The sequence below is a fragment of the Misgurnus anguillicaudatus genome, chromosome 25, assembly GCF_027580225.2.
Source record: "Misgurnus anguillicaudatus chromosome 25, ASM2758022v2, whole genome shotgun sequence".
Classification (NCBI taxonomy): domain Eukaryota; kingdom Metazoa; phylum Chordata; class Actinopteri; order Cypriniformes; family Cobitidae; genus Misgurnus; species Misgurnus anguillicaudatus.
In genome coordinates this window covers 9,376,161-9,402,222 of record NC_073361.2, presented here as the reverse complement: position 1 = coordinate 9,402,222, position 26,062 = coordinate 9,376,161, and the positions used below count along the sequence as shown (strand labels likewise).

The window sequence follows — 26,062 nt, the reverse complement described above, 5'->3', positions numbered from 1 at the left end:
GGAGATGGAAAAGGAGCATATTTTCAAAAAAAGTGGAGTGTCCCTTTAAAAGGATACCGCCCCAGCCACAGCTGGGATACATATTTTGACCATTTTTTCCTGACAGTGTATAAATACAGACTGATGGATCGAATCTTGTGCTGTGCCCTCAAATGGTTCATTATTAGTCTGTTCTGACATGTAATGAAGCAATAACAAAGCACCTGCTCAACTGTGTTATGAGCAAAATAAATAGGCTCATCATGTCTGATTGTATTTTGGCACAAATCAATCACTTAAGCTAGTCAAACTGGGCAGGTGCTAGCACGGGCATGATGTGTGACATGCCCTCATCCTCGACATTAATGAACACTAAACAAGATAAACAGGCAACCTGAACAATAAGAATAAACATGGGTGTGGCCTAATAAGCAACATATAATAATGCAACTATATATAAATGAAAGCGTATCTGCTCAGTATGATTTATTGCATCTTATTCTTGCATCAGTGGCACCAGAAAAATGCTAACAGAGGGGGCACTATAGATCACTGTTTTTTATTTTCACACATCAACAGTTAGCAAAGACATTACACCAATGGCACTCCTCCAAAGACACGAGTGAAAATAAATGTCAAAGATCCAGACATTCATTGATTGCACATTTGTAAGAGAAGGGGGCTGGTAAACACTGCACACACACACACACGCACACACATATACAAACCCCCTCATGCACACGAATACACGCACGTCGACATGCTCATTTGATCGGCGAGTCCAAGATCTCCTGGTAATCCTGTCGAATGGCCCTGCCTACCCGGTACAGCTTGAGACCCGTCAGAACGAACACACTGAGCATGATGATCAGAGCCCCGAAGACATCATACATGGATGGGATCATTCGCAACACGATGAGCTGAAGAAGCATGGCTACCACAATTTCCAGATGCTGCACGGTGCTAACAAGCGCAGGGTGAAACTTGTTAAGGGCATAGTAGACGCCCAAAAATGCCACGGTGGAGCAGATGCATATTCCGATGAGATAGCCCCAGGTCTCGCCATCCAATGGGATGATGGGTTCTTGCATGATAAACATGGTCGACGCCCCCCACACGGTGCCCGTCCAGCCAAATGTGAAGAGCGCAGTCCACATGCTGACTCGCTCCTTGATGGCCCTGTACACTATCATGGACAGAGCCGCGGTGAGCCCCGCCATCACAGTCATGGTGTACCCGAAGGCTTCTTTCCAGAAACCCAGAGGGGACTTCTCTTCGTTGGCGATGTTGGGGATCATGACCAGGCACAGGCCAAAAAGACTACCTACAACAGTCACTACATCCGTGTAACCGAGACGTTCGTCTAGAAGCAGGAAGGCCAGAATGGCGCTGAAAACCGTGGTGGTCGCCCGCCACATGATGGTGCCGTTGCTGGGAGGGACGATGGCGAAGGACGTATAAGCGCACGTTATCGAGATGACGTTGCAAACCCCATAGAAGAACAATCGTAACCGATAGCCCTTGGGCCCAAAGGGAGCTTCCTTGTAGTAAAGGACCACCAATACGGACAACATTTGAATCACAGAGCGGATAAAGATGAGCTCTAATGATGGCACTTTAGAGCGATCGGCCGCTAGGCGCGTGATGAGGGCCACGCAGCCGTGCGCGATGGCCGCCCCAAAAAGAGCACCCCAGGTGACTCGCGAGGCCAGAACCGAGGCCTCCCCAAAGCTGGCGAGCTGTCCGCCAACTCCTTTGTCTTTCTGCTCGGGCCTGGGAAGGGAATCCATAGTGCCGAATAAAGTCCTGCTGTGGCCGCTCTCTGACACCAGTCTCTTACTGGGGTTATTGTCCATGAACGCACTGAAGTCCTCAAAAGACGGAGCATCGTCATATCCCTCATCGCCCGGCTGGGGAAAATGTGTGGCGTATTTCACCGTTACTGTGTTTGGATGAATTTTAACCCTCTTTTTTGAACCATACTGCCTTGTAGGGGATGGATCCATTTTCTTCACCTATAGAAGAACTGTGAAAGATGAACATTACAGGATAAACTGATGTTGTAAAGAAACAAAAATATATAACACAGTGATTCCCAATCTAAGGGATCACATTATCCCAACCAAACAATGCCCCAGCACGTTTGTCCCCTCACCCTACTCCTCCAGAAGCACGCAGTCACACGGTACTTTTATCGATCCGGGCACGCTTTCGTCATTAGGAATGCGATTGTTTTGAAAAAAAAGCAGGAAGTAAAGCACTGTCCTAACACTGGAACCCACCGTAATGTTAAGTCTGTGTTTTTTATTCAGAGTCATTTGGCATGCAATGACAGACAGCCCTCTCACATGTTGATGCAGCATGGACATTCATGTAACCCTGCTGTGCGCATCAGAAGGTTTTTACGGAAACAGATGAAGGTGAGTTGCCGCGCAATTGACGTCTCTTCTTAGGGTGTACTCACACTATCCAAACCATACCACGCTTGGGCATGTTTGATTCCCAGAGCCCGGTATGTTTGACTAGTGTAATCGCTCTGTACCGCGCCCGGGCGCGGATTGGTTAATCGCACCCCGGCCGGGTTGCAGAGGTGGGCTGGAACGCGGTTCACTTGGGCATAGGTGCGGAAGGCCTGAGCACGATTCAAAAGGTGAAGACGTTAGTTGCGCAACCACTCACCTTAATCTGCCTTTGTTAAAACCTTCTGATGCGCACAGCGGGGTTACGTGAATGTCCGAGCTGCACACGTGACAGATCAAAAAGCAATATGATGACATGTGGGAGGGATGTCTGTCATCGCGCACCAAATGACTCCAAATAAAAAACACAGACTTAACATTACGATGGGTTCCAGTGTTAAGAGAATGCTTTACTTCCTGCTTTTTTTCAAAACAATGGCATCCTAATGACAAAAGCATGCCCGGGCTCAGATCGATAAAAGTATAGTGTAAGTGCGTGCATCTGGGGGAGTAGGGAGGGGTGACAATTGCGCTGGGGCATGGTTTGGTTTGGATAATGTGAGTGCGCCCTTAAACGCGCTCTGGTGCGATTAGCGATCCCACTGCGCCTTCTGCGCCTGAGCCCAAGTGAACAGCCTCCAGCCCACCTCTGCAAGCCGGCCAGGGCGTGATTAACCAAACTGCGCCCGGGCACGGTACAGAGCACAAGTTCTGGCTAGGGGGTACAGCTAAGGCCAAATCTCGCAAAATGTTGGGTTTAGGATTTGGTTTGGGGATAGGATTACAATGAGATCTGGCTAGATAGGATACAGCTACTGTACGGCCTAAATCCTATGAAATGTTTAGTTTAGGGTTAGACTTGAGGGTAGGATTAGGATGAAAACAGCTCTCATCTGGTGAGATTTCATGAGATGTTGGCTGTATCCTTTCTAGCCACAACCAGGAAAATGGGATCTGATATGCTTTGTGGTCAAATAAAGATATATAAAATTTCCCACAATTAATTGTATATAAACAGTATTTTTAAAGGTCATATGTCCCTGGGTTGTAAGGAAGCAAGATGGGAACCACTGTACTACATGAAAACTGATACTTGATACAATATTTGGCATTGCATTTTCATGACTTGCACACTTTTTATTTGGCTGTTTTATAAAGGAATGGTTGACTCAAGCATTGCAAATTATATTATTTACTAATGTATGCTATTTCTGTTATTTTTTCTCAGTAAACACAAAATAAGCAGAATCTCGGATATGCTTTTCAACAAAAGATTTACTATTTACTTTCCTGTTATAGAAAACTTTCTTTCTAACATGCTTTTGCATACAATGTCATATGATTTCATTGTAATGGACATGAGAAATACATAATGTCAAAATTCATATTTTTGGGTTTTACGGTCAACCTTAAACGCTGTTGTAAATGTGGGTTGTATTTAACAGTGAGCATATTTATAACTGTGTCAACTCAATCTTGCATGAGTGTCTCACTTAAATGCAGATGAAACTCTTACATAATTCATAACTCACTGCTTCAGTGGTCTCCCTTTTCACTGCTCTCCATGTCTATGTCTTTATTTCTCTCTCTCTCTCTCTCTCTCTCTCTCTCTCTCTCTTTCTCTCTCCCAGCCCCATGTGTAAAGCAATTTCTATATTTAAGTGCTGAAGCGCCTGCTCAGATAAGCAGAGTTTAATTCAGTATGATGGGTAAGAAATTATGTAACATGAGGGGAAATTTAAGCGCAATACATTAATTTATTTCTAATTCAAAATATTGCTTAACTTGAATAACAAATCACGTATTTTGCTTATATTTTGGTAGGTTATCGTGTATAACAAAATCTGATCTGATTTTCACCTCATTGTGAGCAAATATAAATCACCATTCACCACTAACCAACAGCCCCACCAGGGGGCAACAATATCGTCCTGATGAGCGTCTACCTATTATCCTCTAACCTGATAACTCGAAAAAAATGTCATATTGTATGATAGAGCTCCTCTGAATTATATTGGCATATTGTCCCCATGGCACACCTCGATACAGGAGAAACCTTGTTAGGAGAAAGATGAGATTTTATTGGTGGTCTGAAGCACTACAGCCTGAAATCTCTGATGTTTGTAATAAGCTGTCTTTTGTAACACTAAGAAACAGATGACTTATTATTATGTATGCGCCTATTATTATTTAAAAGCAATAAAGATGTGCTATATTTGGATGTGCATCACAAATAGAAATATGCTTTTCTAGTCAGTTATTGCATTTGCAAACCATGCGTTTTTGTCTTTTTATGTTGCATTTCTTTGTATACAATTTCACTAATTTTGAAATGTGCATATGGCTCAGTTGCAAATCCATTTTTATATGCATAATAGATTCTGTATTATTTTGACATTTAAAAATACTGTTACGCAGTCGACGCATCAGTAAGGCGTCGTTTTAGTGATTCTCATCTAACAAATATCACGAGCGTGCATCGCGCCTTCATAGCCTGCACATGAAATGAATCAAAGCAAGCCGTTTCAACTTACCACGCTTTGTCAAATGCAGGATCCGGCAGTCTTTACAGCTCTTGAAAATTAAACATCAGTGTTTTAGTTCATTTAGTTCAAGATATGGAGAATTGCGCTTGCCATGTCTCCATCCTCTGCTTCATGGACGCGCTGGAAGTCTCCAATGTGCGCGCATTATCCACGCGATGCTCCGCGCACTCTCGACGCTCGTGTTTCTGCTGGGGTGCAAGACAGAGCCAAATTCCTCTTAGACAAACCCACTTATTTCCTTTCCGACACGGCGAGGGTGGGGTGGACCTTGTGAATATTGCATAAAACAAAGATCATAAGATGCGCATACGTACACTGAATTGATCTTATTAGAAATGGTCATGATGCTGTCAATTACTTGTGAGATTAACTGGGAAAAAATCTATTGATAGAAATTAATTAGTTAATGAATAAAAGGCTACTTAATAAAAGTCATTAGAATGGGGCACGATATACAAAAATCTCCCTTAAAGACCATCCATTTAAATGAATCATTATTTGTAATCAATCAATCAATCAATAAACCATGATTAATTTTCTAAGCGGGTTAGCTAATACTATTATACGATATATTCAGTGGTAACTTCGTTGTAATTTTATGTCACTTTAACTTTTTAATATGTCAAATAAATATTTGGTGTCCCAAGAGTACGTATGTGAAGTTTTAGCCCAAATACCATATAGATAATTTATTATAACATTTTAAAATTGACACTTTGTAGGTGTGAGCAAAAAAATGTGCAGTTTTTGCGTGTGTCCTTAAAATGCAAATGAGTTGATCTCTGCACTAAATGGCAGTGTCATGGTTTGATTAAGGGGCGGTATTATCCCCTTCTGACATCACAAGGGGAGCCAAATTTCAATTACCTATTTTTTACATGCTTGCAGTGAATGGTTTACCAAAACTAAGTTACTGGGTTGATCTTTTTCACATTATCTAGGTTGATATGGGTACCCAATTATAGCATTCAAACATGGAAAAAGTCAGATTTTCATGATATGTCCCCTTTAACAAATTAAGTCTAACAGTTTCAGCTTGTTTTTCTAAGTTATGTCAACTTATTACAAGTCCAAACTTACAAAATAGGTTGAATTGGCTTGCATAATTAAGCTAAAACGTCATGTTGCATTTTTTATACAGTGATCTCTTTCAAAAATAAATTATGGTTTTGCAACTATACAGTTTCAACACAGTCTCACCCCATGGCGTCAATATTTGACGACACTTGACCATGCGTCAATATGTTGACGCGGAGGGTATACCTTTCGCGTCATTTTTTGACGAACTGGGGACTTCAATACAGTGTTGGGGTAGTTACTCAAAAAATGTAATTAGTTACTAGTTACTAGTTACTTCTTTAAATTGTAATGAGATTACTTTACTAGTTACTGTATTTGAAAAGTAACTTCACTACTTATTACTTTACTTTCCTTTTTCTTAATTTACCACATAGATACATGGACATGGTTTAGGCGGGGTCGGCTGATGACGAGTGACTACTTTAAATGACCGGCCAGGGCTCTACAATAACTTTTTGCACTGGTTGCACTGGTGCGTCTAACATTTTTTCTTAGGTGCACCAGCACAAAAGTTAGGTGCACCCTAATTTTTGACCCCATCGGATTTATAGTTCGCCCAAAAATTTCAATTCTGTATAATTTACTCACTCTCATGTTGTTACAAACCTGTATAAATGTCTTTGTTCTGGTGAACATGAATGAAAATATTTTGAGGAATGTTTGTAACCAAACCATTCATGAGTCCCATTCACTTCAATAGTATTATTTTTTCCTACTATAGAAGTGAATGGGGCTCATGCTTGGTTTGGTTGTTAACATTTCTTAAAATATGTTGCTTCGTAAGGAAATTTGTGCAGGTTTGTAACAAAATGGGGGAGAGTTGATGATGACGGAATTTTTTATTTTTGGGTGAACTGTCCCTTTAACACCGCAAGTTAGGCTATTTTATAATTTTCATGTTGTCATTCCATTTTCCTTATACGAGTCATGCACAGTCCTGTTTGATAAACCGCATCCGCGTGATTAAAATAACAGTTGACCCGTTATCCGACATCAGCATCAATTTATTTCATACCGTTTTACATAAAGTTTGCGACCGGCCGCACCGCAAATCGTGATGTAAGTAGAAACCTTTAAAGATCTTCATGCAGAACATTGACAGAAATAAGCACAGGACCGTGACTGTTCAAATATATTATCATTTAATGTGAAACTTTGTGAGGGTCGGCAGATTGACAGCTGAGCGGACAGCAGTGTTTGAACACTCATAAGCGCTGCGCTTATATTTATTATTACCTTATAAATTGATGATATGATTGCAGTGATTCCAAAGGGATGTCCAAAAAAACTCAAGTAGAATGTTAAATGTTTAAAGTTTAATGTCTCTTTCTCGCTGCCCTGTGTAAACCCACGCGGGTGATGGCATGAAACGCGTGAGGAGCTTGCATTTTGCATTACCTTAAATTACCTTAAATTATGGTCATACAAATAAAAGTAAAACAACATTCAAAGCTGTAATGTGTACATTTATTTATGTAAAGTAACACTCGCAATAATAACAAAACATTGTGCTATTTTAAATAGGTAAAAAGTGTTTTGTGCTGCATCGGTTTGGGAGCACGTCACACAAAAAATAAACTCATATAGGCTATAGGCTACTTTTGAATTCGTTTTGTTAATTTGCTAATTATTTAAGTGAAACACATTTAATATAGGCTTATTTATTTTATTATTTTTTCACCAAAGAAAGACGTAATCATCACGTTCTATTCACTTTAATGCTTTTTGCGGACAAACTAAACCCTTGGGGGAATTATTTATAAATGAATCAACAACGCAAATCAAGGAATTAACTTATTTCTCTATTTAAGACAGTCTGGCAGGGCGGTAACAGCGATTCATCAAACACCGAAAAGTTTATAGGATTAGATTTGGAAGTAAGATTATGAAGAAAACAGCGGTCCTGACTCCTGGCTTTTTTCTATAAATTGGGCGCACGCGACATTGCTGTTCGGGTTACGTTCAAATAATTTTCTTTAAAAGAATTATGCTCTGGCTCTGACTCGATTGAGGTTCATTAACTTACCTAATTCCGTCTTCGGACCTCTCGATCCCTGACCGGTAAATTAAGCAGGATCTTTCGCCACAAGTGTTGTATTGCCATGCTGGGCTTACAAATGCTCAGACAGGTTGCTCATCGCGTTGTCAGCAGTTGAAAGACACTTGTCGTGTGGGCATAGTGTGCATTTCACACGAATATTTTTGTACTTTAGAGCAATACGCTGAAAGTAATGTGAATCGCCCCAGTGGCTGAAACCCTCCGTCTTCATTTCCCGCTCCCCTTTGCACCAGCAGCTACGTCAAATCAATCTCTATGGCAACGGCACACGTACAGGGACACGCATGCACGCACCACTTAAACAGACAGAACTTTACACCCAGGCAAACACTGCTTGGGTAACGCAGGAAAGCGCGTTCCTATAGTCTAGTAAAGTAGTGTAGTTACCAATATTATTAGTGTAATGCGTTACTTTACTTCGTTACCCAAAAAAGTAATATAGTTACTGTAATCCGTTACTTTGTAACTCATTACCCCCAACACTGCTTCAATACTATTAGGTACGCGAAATTAAACAGTTGTCACCTGGCGTTGGGGTTAGGGTCAGGTTTGGGTAGGGATGTCATTATGTAAATCTAACCCTAAACCGACGCGAAAATGGTAAGAAAATAGGAAAGAGAATGCAACGGACCCAATAGTATTGAAGTCCCCAGCTCGTCAAAAATCGACGCGAAAGGCATACCCCCCGCGCCAACACACCGACGCATGGTCAAGTGCCGTCAAACATTGACGCCATGGGGTGAGACAGTTTAGGTACAGTACAACAATAAACGTTTTTTTTTATAACTTACGAATGTAAGCCTTATAACAAAACTTTATTTATTATGACTCAACTTGTATACTTAAATGTTCTGATTTCTTTGTATGAACTCAACATTTGCCTTGATGGCTACATCTGGTGGAAATTGTGTGTCAATAGCCCGCTTAGAAATCCCCTTACTGATAAAAACGCTGATGTGTCAAATACTTATTTTCCCCGCTGTATATAAAAGGGACCACTGCTCCTTCTCTATAGACCAAGTAATCATTAGTCTGGAAACATTTAAAATACTTCAAAGCCCAGCAACTTTCTTAGAAGCAAAAAAGTTGAATTTTAAAGGCGGTTTGTTCAAAATCCACGAACACTTGTATTGAATTACAACTTTCTTTCTCCATCTCTGTGAAAGTCCAGCCAGGTGAAAGTGAATCACATAGAGATATGAGGCCTAAATTAGAATGGTTGATGTGGGCTCTCCATCTCTTATGGGACAGCAACTCCTACTGCTGTCTGCTTGCACAGACACAACATTGAGTTGCATTGCTAAATCTAGTGGGATGTATTTTATAACTCCAGTGATTTCATATCACTCACAACACAAAGCCTCTGTACTCAGCATTTCCATCTTTATTTATTATCATTGCTGCCCCAGTCATTTATTGAATAACACTGATTTGTTTGTCAGTAGGGGCAGGTGCTGTCTCCATAGGTCATACACCTTCACTCAATTTTGGGCGTGTTTGTGGAATAAAACTTTTGCTATGAATGTTTCACCTACAGTGATAATCATATGTAAGCATGCATGTAAGGATTCATCAGTCAAAATTTGTTGAAATAGATGTTTCTCATCCGTTAATATAATCTAATGTAAAACCTGGTGGATGCTTTTAGCCAAAGCGACTTAGAGTGCATTAAAGCTTTACATTTTTAGGATTAAACCCATAAGCTTTACCAGTCGAGCTACAAAAAAAGAGAAATGTGGAGTGCATTTTACTTCTCCAACAAGACAAAAGTTGAAATCATGTTGACAACATATTTCTTAAAACTTTAGCAGTTAAAACCCTTGCCCAGTGGCAATAACGACAACAACTAGGGGTTTACAGATGAGAACTGTTTTGCAAAGCCGGCATAAATGAGGTATTTAAGTAGATTTGCTTTTCTTGAGAAAACAACAATACTTACAAAGGTAGCAATGCTAATGTCAAAGTTTTTGGTCTTTTAAGGAAAACACCAACATTTTTCAATATTTGACTATGTTCTTACCTCAACTTAGATGGATTAATACATCCCTATCTTTTTTCAATGCGTGCACTTAAAGGATTGGTAAATTTTCTTTAAAAAAAAATCCAGATAATTTACTCACCACCATCCAAAATGTTGATGTCTTTCTTTGTTCAGTCAAGAAGAAATTAGTTTTTTTGAAGAAAACATTCCAGGATTTTTCTAATTTTAATGGACTTTAATGGACCTCAACACGTACATGTCACAGTTTTAATGCAGTTTAAAATTGCAGCTTCAAAGGACTATAAACGATCCCAAATGAGGCATAAGAGTCTAATAGCGAAACGATTGTCATTTTTGGCAAGAAAAATATGCTTTTTTAACCACAACTTCTCGTCTATCTCCAGTTATGTGACGCCCTAGCGCGACCTAACGCAATACGTCAGCACATCAAGAGGTCACGGATGACGTATCGAAACTACTTCCCAGTGTTTACAAGTGTGAAGAAAGAGGACCGTTCCGACGTTGTTGTATGTGGAATGATACTAATTAATGTCTTTGTGTCAGAAATATGCGTTTCATATATGTAACACGTGACCTTTCCACGGCATTACGCAATTACTATCCTAACTCCGCCCTTTCCCCAACGTCACAAGTGCTAAGGCAAATCATACCAAAACGTACAAATGTGGTTGAACGAATTAATAAAAATTTGCCAGTTGCCACCACTGAAAAAACGTAATAAATTCCACAAGATCGTGTTCTAAATGCAAAAATAGTTTGCTTATCTAAATAATAAATTAATATAAAATAATTTTGTACATATACACTTTTATTATTTACCTGCAGAGCTGGTTAGATTACTTAGGAATTGTAATCAGTTATTGATTACAAACTACATGTCGAAATTTGTAGTCAGTAACCTAATCTATTAGATTACTCATTTTTGTGTAACGTAATCTGATTACTTTTTGAATACATTTACGGCACATTGACACGGGGCGAAAGTATTAACGCTTGACGGAAGGCTTGCCATGACAGTGGCCGCAACACATGCTCCGGTCTCCAATAAACGTAATTGGCTGGCTCTGCCTAGGTTATTTGCATAATGCGATCTGATTGGCTGACGCACGCGTTGCCGCTTGAAATGTTGAGAAATGTTCAACTTCTGCCGCGAGCAACGGCACTGACGCGGCGCAGATGGATCCACAATTTAGTTCGGCAACGCATGACGTCACCTGTCATGGTCCTGCCTTCTTGTCATAGTTTTGTTCCTTGTGGCAGGATCATGACAGCCCATGTGTTTTATGTTAAGGCACTTGGCTTTGTTTATCTGGCCATGTGCCTTGCCTGTCTTGTCTATAACCCCGCCCCCTTGTCTCCTTGTTAATCACCTAATTATAGTTTGATTCATGTCACCTGTTCCCTCTTGATTTGCTCCCCTATTTAGTGTCCTTGTGTTTGCTGTCCTGTGCTGGTTCGTTTTGTCTCATGTATGCCATGTTTCCTGTCTTGTGAGTTATTGTGCTCCCTCGTGGGCCTTTATGTTATTGTTAATAAAGTTTTGTGTTAAACGTCTGCATCTGGGTTCTCCGCCTCGTGATTCCTGACAGAACGAACCAGCCAGCATTGAACCCAGCAGACGGTGAGCCTTGTGAGTTTCCTGGACGGTGAACCGTGAGGGCGTGATCCCGGTTGGTGATCCATGAGTGTGTGTGTCCCTGGACGGTGAGCCGCAAATTGTGTGATCCCGGATGGGGATCCATGAGGGTGTGATCCCAACGGTGAGCCGTGAGGGCGTGATCCCGGACAAGGAGCTGCAAGGATGTGTATCCCGGTCGGTGGGCCTCAAGTGTGTGTCCCTGGATGGTGAGCCGCGAAGTGCGTGATCCCGGATGGGGAACCGCGAGGGTGTGTTCCCGGACGGGGAGCCAAGAGTGTTCCTGGGTGGTTAGCCATGGGGGCTTCCTTGAACAGTCCGTCCCAGTCCGACTTCGCCTCGGACAACTTTGTCTCAACCAGTGGTGCTGTTCTGAGCCACGGTTGGCTTTGATGGCTGGGTTTCACATGAACCCATTCCAAGTCCCCCTGTCTTACCTGCCTGGACTCCGGCTCTACTTTTATTGTATCCCCTGATCAAGGACTAATTCCCTAACTTGCCCACCCATCCTGAACATTCTTGTACATTCATGTTTGTTGTTTATATTGTTCCCTGACCTATTGTTCTCTATTTATTCTTGCCCTGATTTGTTAAATGTATTGTGTCCTTGATCTCTCATTTTGTCTTGTTAGTTGTGTGTGCCCTTTTGGGACGCCAGGTGGCGTCCCTTGAGGAAGGGCTAGTGTCATGGTCCTGCCTTCTTGTCATAGTTTTGTTCCTTGTGGCAGGATCATGACAGCCCATGTGTTTTATGTTAAGGCACTTGGCTTTGTTTATCTGGCCATGTGCCTTGCCTGTCTTGCCTAAAACCCCGCCCCCTTGTCTCCTTGTTAATCACCTAATTATAGTTTGATTCATGTCACCTGTTCCCTCTTGATTTGCTCCCCTATTTAGTGTCCTTGTGTTTGCTGTCCTGTGCTGGTTCGTTTTGTCTCATGTATGCCATGTTTCCTGTCTTGTGAGTTATTTGCTCCCTCGTGGGCCTTTATGTTATTGTTAATAAAGTTTTGTGTTAAACGTCTGCATCTGGGTTCTCCGCCTCGTGATTCCTGACAGTCACCCATTAAAAGTGAATGGGAAGCGTCAACGGTTACGCCCTGTGTAAAAGTACCGTTCGAATACTTAAGGAGGACAATGTTTTACTATTTTGACATACAGTATTGTATGTGAAGATGTGAAGAACAGAATACACATATAAAACATGATGCCTGCACCTGTGCATCAGTTGGCTCATAAAAGCTTTTGAAAGCTAAAATGTAGGGAAAAATAGGAAAGTAATATGTAACGTAATCCATGCATTGGAATTTGTAACAATAAAAAGTGATTGTACTCTTACGAGTATTTTAAAATGTAATGCAATTGAACTACATGCACTTGATTTGTGAAATGACGTGATCCAGATTACATGTAATATTTTACCTAGCTCTGCCTCTCAGTATGTACAATATTGGATGTCTGTGTGAGCCAAGAGACAAACAGAAAAGAAGATAAGGATAAGACAAGGAACATAATCCCATTATTTCACAGAGACCATGTCACCATGTTGTTGAGAAGCAAGCGCTTATGTTTTTCTTATGGGCTCTTATGTTGGACTTTATCATATTATACAAAAGAAAACAGAGATTATGAAAGCAAATTTCAACTGAAGAGTGACTCAGATCATTTCCGCAGAAATGTGTAGACGTCAGTAAACAGAAAAACCAAATGCTTTTGGCATTCAGCACAACCAGCATTTTTCATTTAAACGGATTTATTTCTGATGATGGATCAAACATTGACAAACAAAAGAAAGGAGCATTTATTTCCTCTATGTCTTAAGGCTGAGATGTCTATCTGTAAATCTTCGGCATCACTATACGCTGTCCATAGCCTACATCTAATAACAAGTCTCAAAGATCAATGTGTCGTGCGTCAGAAGCTCTTTGACATCACATAATAGAAGGATGTGAGCTTACACATCCAACTTCAATTACCAAACTTCATATACAATTACCTTGTACATCATCTACAATTGTTAGCTGTCCCCTATCTTCCTTTCTTTTCCTTCGATTTTCCTGCTTTCCTTCATTTCTGTCTCACTTTTATTGTGGACTGATATTGATTGATTCGAAATGGACACCTAGCTGTTTATTGATTAATCTGAGGTAGAGTAAAACGCTATTTTTGTACCACCTATCTTTAATGAAAAGGAATATAAATTATTGTAGCAAAACAATGCTTGCAAAACAATTCTGGGATGTTGTGAGTGGCATTGTGTTGTTTTAAGGTTTAGTCAGTGATGTCTTGGTCTCCTGCTTGCCCAAGTCAAAATAACCCATCCACAAATCACCACAATGTTGTTTTTCCTGAATACAGGGTCTCTCGGGTCTCTCACAACAAGGTTTTGAGGTATCATTCATGTCTGTGGCACATGTCTGTGCAGTAAGAGTTTGTTCCTCTACCCGTGATGCATGCCTAAGCAAACCCCATTTATAACATCTACTGTAGCTCTATCCCATGTATAACAAGCACAGATATAACATTTAGTCTTGGATACATTATATAGAAATAGCAATGTATTTTTGGTTTAGTTGTTTTCCACAGCACGCTATTTCTTTAGGTCTGTTATAGTCTTATGTACGTGTTTGCTTGTTTAAAATGGTTAATAGAAAATTCAATAGAAGCTGCACTTTTTTACTAAAATAATTTATTTTAAATGAAACACCTTGTGTTTTTACTATTTCGCACTCAAAGTCAGCTTTTCGTATATGGCTGTTAATGGTACCATTTTATTTCTTGTCAGCTTCATTAAAAATGCAACACTTAATTTCACGAGAAAATATTACATTGTTAATTTTCCTTTCATACTGACATCAGTCAACCCGCATGGTTTAAAGCACATTTTTATCAACCTTACGTAGATGTAAAACATATACTGAAGCAATAAATTTATATGCCAAATGTGTGATAATAAAGAGGTTTAATGGAAGAAAAACTACTGTTTTTTACTTTACAATTTGCACTGCAGTAAAAGCTGGTTGTCTTTTTGATGTTTGGATCTGTCGGAAGTGAGAGATTTGAAATGGAGGAGATTTTCTCATTTTCAGTGACTGGTTGAAGGCAGAATTCAGGAACCTCGAGGTTATTTGCTCTTGAGTGGAGGACGGTTGTCACTTCCTTCTTTCATTTGTACAATGATTGACAGATGGTAATTTCAGTGTGCCTAGTTATGGGCATTACACTAGAAATTTCTACATTTGACAGGAAAAATGAAAGATAGGAAAAAAGGGTAGGATACTAAAATATTTTGAAATATGTTTACATATTTAACATTTATTTTTCAATTTTTTTTAATATAGTATTTATATTCACATCACATTGGAAGAAAATCTTTGTATGTTACAAACATCATAGATTTGAAAAGGTTAAAAGTAAATATATTTTTAATTGCAAAACATACTTAAGATTTTATATTTTATACATGCTTATATTTTTTAAACTTTATATATTTTATATAAACTTTCATATTTTGGCCAGGAAAAATATATTTTTTGCCATATGAGTTATACAATTAGAAATGTATTTGTTGCCCTCCAATATATTTCTAAATACACTGTAAAAAAGTGTTTCTGTGCCTTAGTAAATTTAACAAAGATAAAACGAGTAAACTGTATTAAAAAAAATTAATTCTTGTTTTTTAATCAAAATTTGAGTTAAAATAACATAAAAATACGAATAATTTGAGTAATTCCAAATGAACACTTTATTGAGTAAATTTAGCTTCATTTTATCATGTATAATCCACTTAAATTTGTAAGAAGGAAATTAACTTAGTAATTTTGTGTTGAAGAAGACTCGTAGTTCCCAGCATGCTTTGCATGAGACTGCATTTGGACAGTGAAATTTAAATGCTATTTTATGTGTTTTCAACTAAAAAGAAAGACTTTTTAGTGTTTAATGTTCATTTATCTTCGAGATTTAGAAGAGTTTTTGTTTCATCTTTGAGTTTTGTAGTTACCATTGTTCAGAAAACTCTTGCCTGAGTATAGACTGCATACTGAAGTATGCCGTGCTTTACAGCTGCCCAAAACTAAACTGGGTGGGCGCGTTGATTGAATAAACAATTCGTGCCCTCATCTCACAGAAAGATAAAGTCTAAATCTGTGTTAATGGAAACAACAACAAACCATAAAAAAGTTACCTGTACCAAGAAAAGTAAATTAAACTGAGTAATACTAGAACAATTAGTTAACTCAACTTAATTTTGTTGCGTTTGTATTAAGTAATATTACACTTAATATTATACTTAAAAAAGGCTACACTGTAAAAAAAACTTTGCTGCCTTAAAATTTTTTGTTGAATCAACTCAGATTTACAAGTCATGTCAACAGAAATTAGTTGTCACAACTTATAAAATATAGTTGAGAAAAGTCAACTCAAATTTATAAGTTATAACAACTTACCTGTAGTTATAACAACTCATCTCTAGTCAAGATAAATAATAGTAAGTTGAAATGACTTGCAAATCCGAGCCGATCCAACAAAAAATTTTAAGGCAGCAAAGTATTTTTTACAGTGTACAAGTTGACTCAACTTAAAACATCAAATGCAGCCACTTGCCTCAATTTTTATAAGTTAGATAGGTATTACTTTTTACGTTAATATATGAAGGTTAAAACTAAATATATTTTCAAATTCAAAATATATTTAATATATTAATATAATTCTACAAAATGAATGTATTTAAAGCATATTTTTGGCCAGAGAAATTCTTTTTTTTTGCAGTATGGATTATGCTTTGCATATATTAGCAATGCTAAGTTATTACTTTGAGCAACAACATAAATAATTATTAAACAGGGAGTTTACAACTCTAAATAATTTTTCAAGTGCAAAAAATAAGTAAGAGTTTATATTTTATACACGCTTATATTTTTAAACTTTATACATTTTATAGAAACTTTTATACTTTACCAGGAAAATATATTTTTTGCCGTATGAGTTATAAAATTAGAAATGTATTTGTTGCCCTTATTTAAAAAAAAATACATGTTAATATATACGAAGGTTAAAACTAAACATATTTTCAAATTCAAAAATATATTTAATATATTAATATAATACTACAAAATAAATGTAGTATATATTTAAAACATATTTTTGGCCAGAGAAATTTTTTTTTCAGTATGGATTATGATTTGCATATATAAGCAATGCTAAGTTATTACTTTGAGCAACAACATAAATAACTATTAAACAGGAAGTCTTTGGACACAACTCTAAATAATTTTCTATACTTTTCATGAGCAAAAACACAAAATCAATTCTTTGTGAATTATGCAGCTAATTTTACCTAGACTTTAATTCAACAGAAGATGCAAATATCAGATGACAATTTTATTACAAACAGAAACTGATCTCAATATTGCACATATTATTTGAGTCTGTAGACCTCTATAATCTGAAATCACTTCAATGTTATGCTCTCCGTCTGAGATAACAAATGTTTCTCTGGTTTTGTAACTGTATTGCAGAACATTCCCAGATGCCCATGGTGAGCTAATGAGCTGAGCTCTCCTCACACTTGCTTCTCATGATGTTATCATGGTCTCTGAGAGACACAATAATTGTACTGGGGTTACAATAACTGCAGCGATACAAAGTTTAACTGTGACAGAGGGTTGCAATTATATGTTCATTACCTGGAACACACACAGCCATAATGTCTTCTTTGTGACCTTAAAGGGGACATCATCATGAAAATGTGCCTTTTTTCATGTTTAAGTGCTATAATTGGGTCCCCGGTGCTTTTATCAATCTAGAAAAATGTGAAAAAGATCAAGCCAGTAACTTAGTTTTGGTAAATCATTCTCTGCAAGCATGTGAAAATATAGCTAATTGAAATTTGGCCCCCCTTGTGATGTCAGAAGGGGATAATACCGCCCCTTAATCTGCACTATCCAACCACGGCACTGTCATTTAGTGCATAATCAGCTCATTTGCATTTTAAAAGGACACACCCAAAACGGCACATCTATATTGAGCTAAAACTTCACATAATGTACTTTGGGGACACCAAAGATTTTTTGACATCTAAAAAATGTTTTGTGAAATGTCCCCTTTAAGTTTGAAACAAATCAAATATCAATGAAAAAAATGACAAATGTAAAAGACCAGAGGTGATTGGTTATTATTTTTTAACTGGAAAATGTATATTTTGTATACAATATTCTCTACACATGCCCTCTGTGGATTGATATAATCACTATATGAACTGTTTGGCTGGGCCAATCTGATTAATCATAACTAATATTCTATGTGAGTTATTAAAAGACTCTATGGACTCCTTGTACAGTCATTAGTCTCTATAAGGTTTTAGGATCAATCTCTATTAACCTCCATTAAGAGCGCATGGGAAGAGACATGAAATGATGATACTGGAGATGTATTGCCATAGAGTCTCTGTCTAGTTTTTAAACTCATCATTTATTCATCTGAGCTATTTGCGTAACAAACCTAACCTATAAGAACGTATTAAAGGAAGCCTATGAATGCTTTATAGTTGTCTCTTAACAATAAAATGATGCAATCCCCTTTAATTAAAACGCTTGCTAAAGCGTGTTGTATTGCGGGAACCAAATCTGTGTGTTGGAATTAGCTGCTGTTTTATGGCTTAATTTTGGGTTAATCTTTGCAAGGCAGGATGAACCCAGTCGATTTCAATTGTGCTTTCCATCTCTGCAGCCTCTATCTGGCCTTTGCAGGCGTGTGTGATGAAACAAAATTTACAGCCAAAGCCTTTGAGTTGGCTGAGCAAAGGGGTGTACTTAAAACCAAAAAGCTAAATTTTTCAGATCAAATTGTAACTGTGGGTTTACACCAGATGCGAGTTTAACGATTTGCGCGAGTCAATGCAAAGACGCGATCAGATGCGTCCTCGCATGGGGCGATGCGAAAGATGCGATATGGGCGGTGCGTTTGTCGTGAAAACACGTTCTAATTGCCTCAAATGCGTCTTCGCACAAGTAAAAAATATTCAACTCCAGCGAAAAATTTGCATGACACAAAATTAATTCTAGAGCGAGCACGCTTCGCGTTTGGTATAAACCCACAGTAATGCTGCCGCGGTAGAGGTGTCAAGCGTGAGTGATTTCAATGTTAAGTCAATGTAAAGACGCGTAGATGCGCGTCTGGAGGTCTCGCGGGACTTGAACAGTTTAAACTTTGGTGAAAAAAACGCACCGTGTTAACCAAATCACACGTTTGCCGCGGCAACTCTCAATTCACGGCATGAGGCGGAATTGTGTCTGCCGTGCTAAACGCCTCATTCGCGCCCGCGAGACCTCCAGACGCGCTTCAACGCGTCTTTACATTGACTTAACATTTAAATCACTTGCGCTTGACACCTCTAGGCAAGGCAAGGCAAGGCAAGGCAAGGCAAGGCAAGTTTATTTGTATAGCACATTTCATACACAAAGGTCATTCAAAGTGCTTTACATAGAAATGAGAAAAAAGAAAATGTAAAAATAATAGATACATGATAAAATCACAATAAAAACAAAGATACATAAGAATTTAGGATAACAATTAAAGAAAATAAATGTGATTTTAATAAAAACAGTTTAAAATATTAAAAAGAATGAAACAGAAGTAAAAGTGACTTGAGTTAAAAGTGCAGTCAGTGTAAAGCAGCACAGTGCTCATCGACGGCTGGTCTGAACGCAGCATTACTGTGGGTTTACACCAAACGCAAAGCGTGCTCGCTCTAGATTACTCGCGGGATTTAACTTTGTGTCATGCTAATTTTTCTCTCGAGTTGAATATTTTTAACTTGGGCGAAGACGCATCTGAGGCGATTAGCACGTGTTTTCACGGCAAACGCGCCGCCCATATCGCATAATTGCATCGCCCCATGCAAGGACGCATCTGATCAACTCGCAAGTTGAAAAATTTGAACTTTGACGGAAAAACGTGGCGTCTTAACCAATCAGGAACTTGCTCTAGTAGTGACATGATTACAGGATGCGAGCGGAGTCGCAGAAGCCCCTCCCATGACGCGAATTTCCGCCTGAATGTCTCGATGAATAGAATTTCACGCGCAGCTTTTATGCAACGTACACACCAAATGCGGGGCATCGCGTTACTCGCTCTAGATTACTCGCGGGATTTAATTTTGTGTTATTCTAATTTTTCGATTGAGTTGGGCGAAGACGCGTTTGAGGTGAATAGCACATGTTTTTGCATCAAACGCGCCGCCCATATTGCGTCATTCGCATTGCCCCACGTGAAGACGAGTCTGATCGCGTCTTTGCATTGACTTTGTACTTTGTATGTAATGTACTCGCGCAAATCGTTGAACTCGCATCTGGTGTGAACCCACAGTCAGGCGCGAATGATGCGAGTAAACTCAAAAGGCTCAAGTGGCAAACTAGACGTGGTAGACGCAAATTTGACGCCTCAAACGCGACTGGTGTGAACTCACAGCAGCGACTAAACGTTCCCGTAACAATTTTATGCTGTGGCTAATTCATATGAATTTGGGTGACCTCATCTGTATGTTTTATGATCTGCATTAAATGAATTAGACTGACTGATCAGAGTGCACAGCTTTTATTGTCAGCCAGGGAATTAAGTAGTGAATGATCAGGTCTGCGTAAAAAAACCAGGGCAAATGCAAATCAAAACTAGCCCAAAAATAGCCCAATGACCAAATGCGTAGACTCAAAATATTCCATGTCCATACCTAAAATACATATTTACATTCACTTTTACACAATACCCAACATTTCTTCTTAAAGATCAATGTAAATAAATTATAAACACGGTCTGATTTCATAAATAAGATCATCATGCCTTAAGAACGACCTTCAACCCCGCGGACAAATAAACAACCTGCAGCTACAGTTTAAGAGGAGTTTCCAATTTCGCAGAAAAATGTTGGACTTGGCAACACTGTAAATAATTCATACTTTAGGACGTGTGACTAAGAGATATGCATACGAGTCCAGCTCTTTCACTTTAATGCAGTCTTATATTTTTTAGACGGCTACAGGCCCTGTTTACCCATAACACTATGAATAGCATTGCCAAACATCTCAAGAGACATCTTCAACATGTTTATTTTATGTGCACACCATTTGCTTGTTTCTTCTATATGGGTATAAAAGGAAAACTGTATTTAAAGAAACAGAGCGTTTTAAAGGAATGTACTGAGTTATACATTAATGAATCTGTGACTTACTCTCGATTAGGCAATTTGTGTATCTAGTATCATGTGACAGCGAAGTTACTGTATAAAATGAAAAAGCTTTTATTGACACGAATCATTACTGTGACTATAATAGGAGCTTATTAGAAAGTGCTGGTGAAATGATTGCTTTATGAGCTGAATAAACACTTGACTGAACTCTATTAACTCAGTAAAGTCCTGTGAGGATTTCAGACCAACGCTGATTCATAACACATGTGATACTTTAATCCAACTCCTCCTCTCTAAAATTAAACTCAGTCCATCCACCCACATTATACTCTCTCGCATCTCATCAGCAAACCACATGCTATCTATGCAGTTTCCCAAAGTAGACTACTATAATCTGATTTATATCTCTGGAGATGAATTCTAACGTATGAGAGTCTCATCTCCCATCCTCTTTAAAAGCCAGTTGCACTTACAAATATGCAAAATTTCCAGCTCCCCTTTGATTTTTACCGTTTTGGAATCCATTTAACTGATCATTGTGCCTCATTCAGCCATGTTACGGCAGCAAAGTCCTTGATTATTTTGCCAGAATGAGAGTATAGTTCCTAGCCATATCTGCCTAGTAAATCGCAACTTTTAATTTTCCGTCGGTCTTAGTACACGATGTAACTACAGAAGAGTCAAGTTTAAAATAGGAAAAATATTAAAACTCTTTGGTTACTTTTTAAGCACGATGCTTATGGTCTAATCAGATTTAATGGATTATGCTAGTAAGCTATGCTAAAAGTGCTAGCGCCAGACTCGGAGATCAGCTGAATGGATTCCAAAACGGTAACAATCAAATGTTTAACTCTAGGGGTGCTGGAAAATGAGCCTATTTTCAAAAAAGGTGGAGTGTCCCTTTAAATAGCATAATACACAAAAAATGTGTAAAACATGAACACATCCTTTTTCTAGGGGGCGTGCACACCAAAGCTTTTACGCCCGCGGCAGGCGCATGTTTTCCAATGGAAGCTTGGCGTTTTTCAAATAATCCAGCAGCTAGCGGCCTTTTTCCCTGCTGAAATCCTGCGCTTGGTGGTTTTTCTGCGCTCGGAGCTGAGCGTCGAGAGTTGAAAGAGATTCAACTATGGGTGAAAAGCTCCGCTCGTCAATCTCAGTTCTCACACGGCCGTCCAATCACAGTGGAGGAGGGGCGGGACAAGTATCACAACAACCAACAGGCTCACAGCTCAAGTATCACAGCTACCAAAACGCTCAGCTGAAAAACAGCTGGGAATCAGTCTCCTCCAGGCGTTTTCAGACGCGTTTAAAAGTTTTGGTGCACACAACCCCTCAGAGTGTGTATAATGCTAATAGTAAATAAACGCACAAAGATTTGGTCATTTAAAGGAATATTCCATTTTCTTAAAAGAAAAATCCAGATAATTTACTCACAACAATGTCATCCAAAATGTTAATGTCTTTCTTTGTTCAGTCGAGAAGAAATTATGTTTTTTGAGGAAAACATTGCAGGATTTTTCTCATTTTGGTGGACTTTAATAGACACCAACATTTAATACTTAACACTTAACAGTTTTTTTCAACGGAGTTTCAGAGGACTATGAACGATCCCAGGCGGGGCGCGGGGGTCTTGTCTGGCAAAACGATTGTCGTTTTTGACAATAAAAATAAAAAATATACACTTTTAAAGCACAACTTCTGGTTTAGATCCGGTCGTCATGCGCTAGCGTGACCCGACGCAATACGTCATCATGTCAAGAGGTCACAGAGGACGAATGCGAAACTCCGCCCCAGTGTTTACAAGTGGGGTGAAAGAGGACCGTTCCTACGTTGTTGTATGTCAACTGATACTAATTAATATCTTTGTGTCCGTTTATTGTTTACAATGGTCCGCAAATGTGCGTTTTATATATGTAACACGTGACCTCCCTACGTCAGTACGCACTTACGTTAGGTCGCGCTGGACCGGACCTAAACGAAAAGTTGTGCTTTAAAAGTGTATATTTGTTATTTTTCTTGTCAAAAATGACAATCGTTTTGCTAGATAAGACCCTTATGTCTCGTTTGGGATCGTTTATAAGACCTTTGAAACTCCGTTGAAAAAAACTGTTAAGTGTTGAGTTAAGTATTAAATGTTGGTGTCTATTAAAGTTCATTAAAATGAGAAAAATCCTGCAATGTTTTCCTCAAAAAACATAATTTCTTCTCAACTGAACAAAGAAAGACATCAACATTTTGGATGACATTGTGGTGAGTAAATTATCTGGATTTTTCTTTTAAGAAAATGGAATATTCCTTTAAAGGTCACGTTTTTGATCCTATTTTTAAACCCTAGTTAGTGTGTAATGTTGCTATAATAACATAAATAATACCTTTAAAATGATAAAGCTCAAAGTTCACTGCCAGGCGATATATTTTCTTTAACAGAATTCGACTTTCAAAGCCTACAACAAATGGCTGGTTTGGACTACAGTCCTCTACTTCCTGCTTTAATGATGTCAGTAAAACAGTTATTTGACTAAACTCCGCCCACAGGAATACGTCAGTCGCCAGCTAAGCTAACGGCAAGCTAAGCTGCTATCGAATTACAACACACTAAACAAGCTGCACAATCAGAACTCGATACGTATTTCTGAAGGAGGGACTTCATAGAAAAAGGAAGACATCAGACTGTTTTTAGGACAGTGAAAACAGAGCTATAGAGATAATTAAAGTGTGTGAATGAAACATGAACATGTTATATTGCACACTGTAAACACAATCAAAGCTTCAAAAACACAGAAAGAACGGGACTTTTAAGTCATCTGCATATCTTTAAATTCTAACAAAATTAAACTGGTTAAAAGTAAGGGGATAGTTCACCCAAAAATGAAAATTCTGTCATCATTTACTCACTCTCATGTTGTTACAAACCTGTATACATTTATTTGTTCTGATGAACACGAATGAAAATATTTTGAGGAATCTTTGGGGAATAGGGTTTGCAATAGAGCTGCAACTAACGACTATTTCTTCTGTCGACTAATCTAGCGATTATTTTTCCGATTAGTCGACTAGTCTAACGACTATTTTTTATTATTAATACAGTGTTCTTTTTTGATTAGCTATTTAATCTGTTGGATAATCTGTTTTCTACTCTCTGTCTGATCTGACAGTTATTGTTTGTTTTATTGTATTTTAACACAACTGAATGCTATTTTCACATATTATCTGTTCTGTTGTCAGATATATAGGGGCAGTTTCCCAGACAGGGATTAGACTAGTCCTAGACTAAAATAAATATAAGAGCTGTCCAAACTGAAAACATCTTGCACTGACATATTTTAAAATACACCAGTGCCCTTAGTTTGGCCTCAAAATGCACACAAGTAATGTTTTTAGTAAAGCATGTTTGTTTAAACTAATTATATTTTTTAATTAAACTAAGGTCTAGTCCTAGCTTAAGCTAATGGAAACCACCCAGGGCCGGAGTGGGACTCATTTTCAGCCCATGGAGTTTCATGACTTAGACCGGCCCACTTTAGTTCATGACTGACTATATTAAAATAATACAGTTAAATCCTCAGTAGCATATACATAAGTGTGCAATAGTGAACTGTTTTCTGCATCCTTGCAATTCATTGTATTTTTTTAAATAGATAATTTCCAAATCAATGCAAATACAGTAAACAATTATGATTTTTGCTCTAATCTTGCAGCCCTAAGATAAGGTATTTTTATATTATTCAATTAAACATATTCAAAAGCTACTAAAAGGGAACAAATGTGTTTGTGTTTTCCCCTATATTTCTATTTTAAAAAAATGGTGGGTCTTGAGATTACCTGTTGGGTTGAAAAAGTTTAGAAACTCCTGATATACAGAATACACAAGCAAGATTTATCAAGTATGCAGAGGAACAGGAGGAAAAATAAAAAATCCTTATCTTAATTTTTAGTACTTGGATCATGTACATTGCCAAATACCTTTCATAAAAGAACAAATATTGAATGGACTTGTTTTACTTAAGAAAACATTATATTCATATGAAACGTTTTAAATAAACTGATGAGTTTTGCATCAAATAAGTTTTTGTTATCAGAAGACGATGAATAATATAACTACTCATAGATCATTCATTATTTGTCTCATTTTCATTTAAGTGGCCGTTCGTATCAGGTCGCGCATCTAGACGCGCGGCAAACGCCCTCAAATACAGACGCATCTGAATCTAAACTCGTGTTCACAGGCGAGCGCTTTGAAAAGCAACCCGTGCGTCTTGCGCTAACATTTTTAAAGCCGGCATTTTACGCGAGTGGGGCTGAATAAGTGCTGGCAGCAGCAACCTTCAACCCGGTGGCATGACAACTCACAATTCGGCGCAAATTAAAAAATTGCCATTACACAGAGTTACTACAGAAGGCATGCGCGGGCATAGGAGAGAGAGCTCGCGCACAAGCACATACCCTGTTTGTGTGGGAAAACACTGCTAATCTTTCATGATAAACTCGAAACAGTCGTCTTCTCTGCCAGTAACATCTGACGTTTACGTGAAAATGCAAGTACAAAACACAGCCAACTTTTAATTCTTTCATTCAGTGTCATGTATGAGAGGCGCTGTCTCTAGGGGCTTCACGCAGAGAAAGAGAGAGAGAGCGCGCGTGCACAAGAGAGGCACCACCGAGCGCGCACAACAATAAATGAAGCCGTTTTAAATGAAAATAAAAATGTAACGTTAAATGTTGCGGCCATTGTTGATTTTGTGGCGCACACAAACAAATCAATGTATGGATAACACTGCCAGGAGCAGAAGCCGCCATTACGCGAAATGAATGTAAACAGCGACGCGTCGACGCATTTTACGCATGTCGACGTATTTTCATAGTCGACGTAATCGATGACGTCGACGCGTCGTTGCAGCACTAGTTTGCAAACATTCCTCAAAATATCTTCCATCTTCCTTCTCCACTGATTTTCCTTTTTCCATGCAGCTACAGCAATTTAACTGTGTCTTTTTGATCTCAGAACTTATTGAATGAGATCTGAAGGCACTTAGAATGATTTAATATTTTATCATAATAACTCAGTTCATCAGACCTACAATCTCTCATCTCTCCTCTTCTATTGGAGTCCTATCATAGAA

The 26,062-nt window shown here is 38.5% G+C and overlaps 1 protein-coding gene across 1 annotated transcript; it reads right to left on the bottom strand.

Moving 5' to 3' along the window:
• Nucleotides 1-519: 519 nt before the first annotated feature.
• slc35g2b (solute carrier family 35 member G2b) lies at nt 520-5,218 on the bottom strand. Its single transcript, XM_055183032.2, has 2 exons — nt 4,973-5,218; nt 520-2,005 (listed from the first exon to the last, which is right to left on the bottom strand). Exon 2 carries the CDS (start codon nt 1,983-1,985, stop codon nt 744-746), a length of 1,242 nt encoding a protein of 413 aa, XP_055039007.1. The 5' UTR covers nt 1,986-2,005; nt 4,973-5,218; the 3' UTR covers nt 520-743.
• Nucleotides 5,219-26,062: the final 20,844 nt, after the last annotated feature.

What these genes read in the sequence shown, in the direction of transcription:
- slc35g2b (XM_055183032.2), bottom strand. Translation starts at nt 1,985, where the DNA reads ATGGATCCATCCCCTACAAGGCAGTATGGTTCAAAAAAGAGGGTTAAA.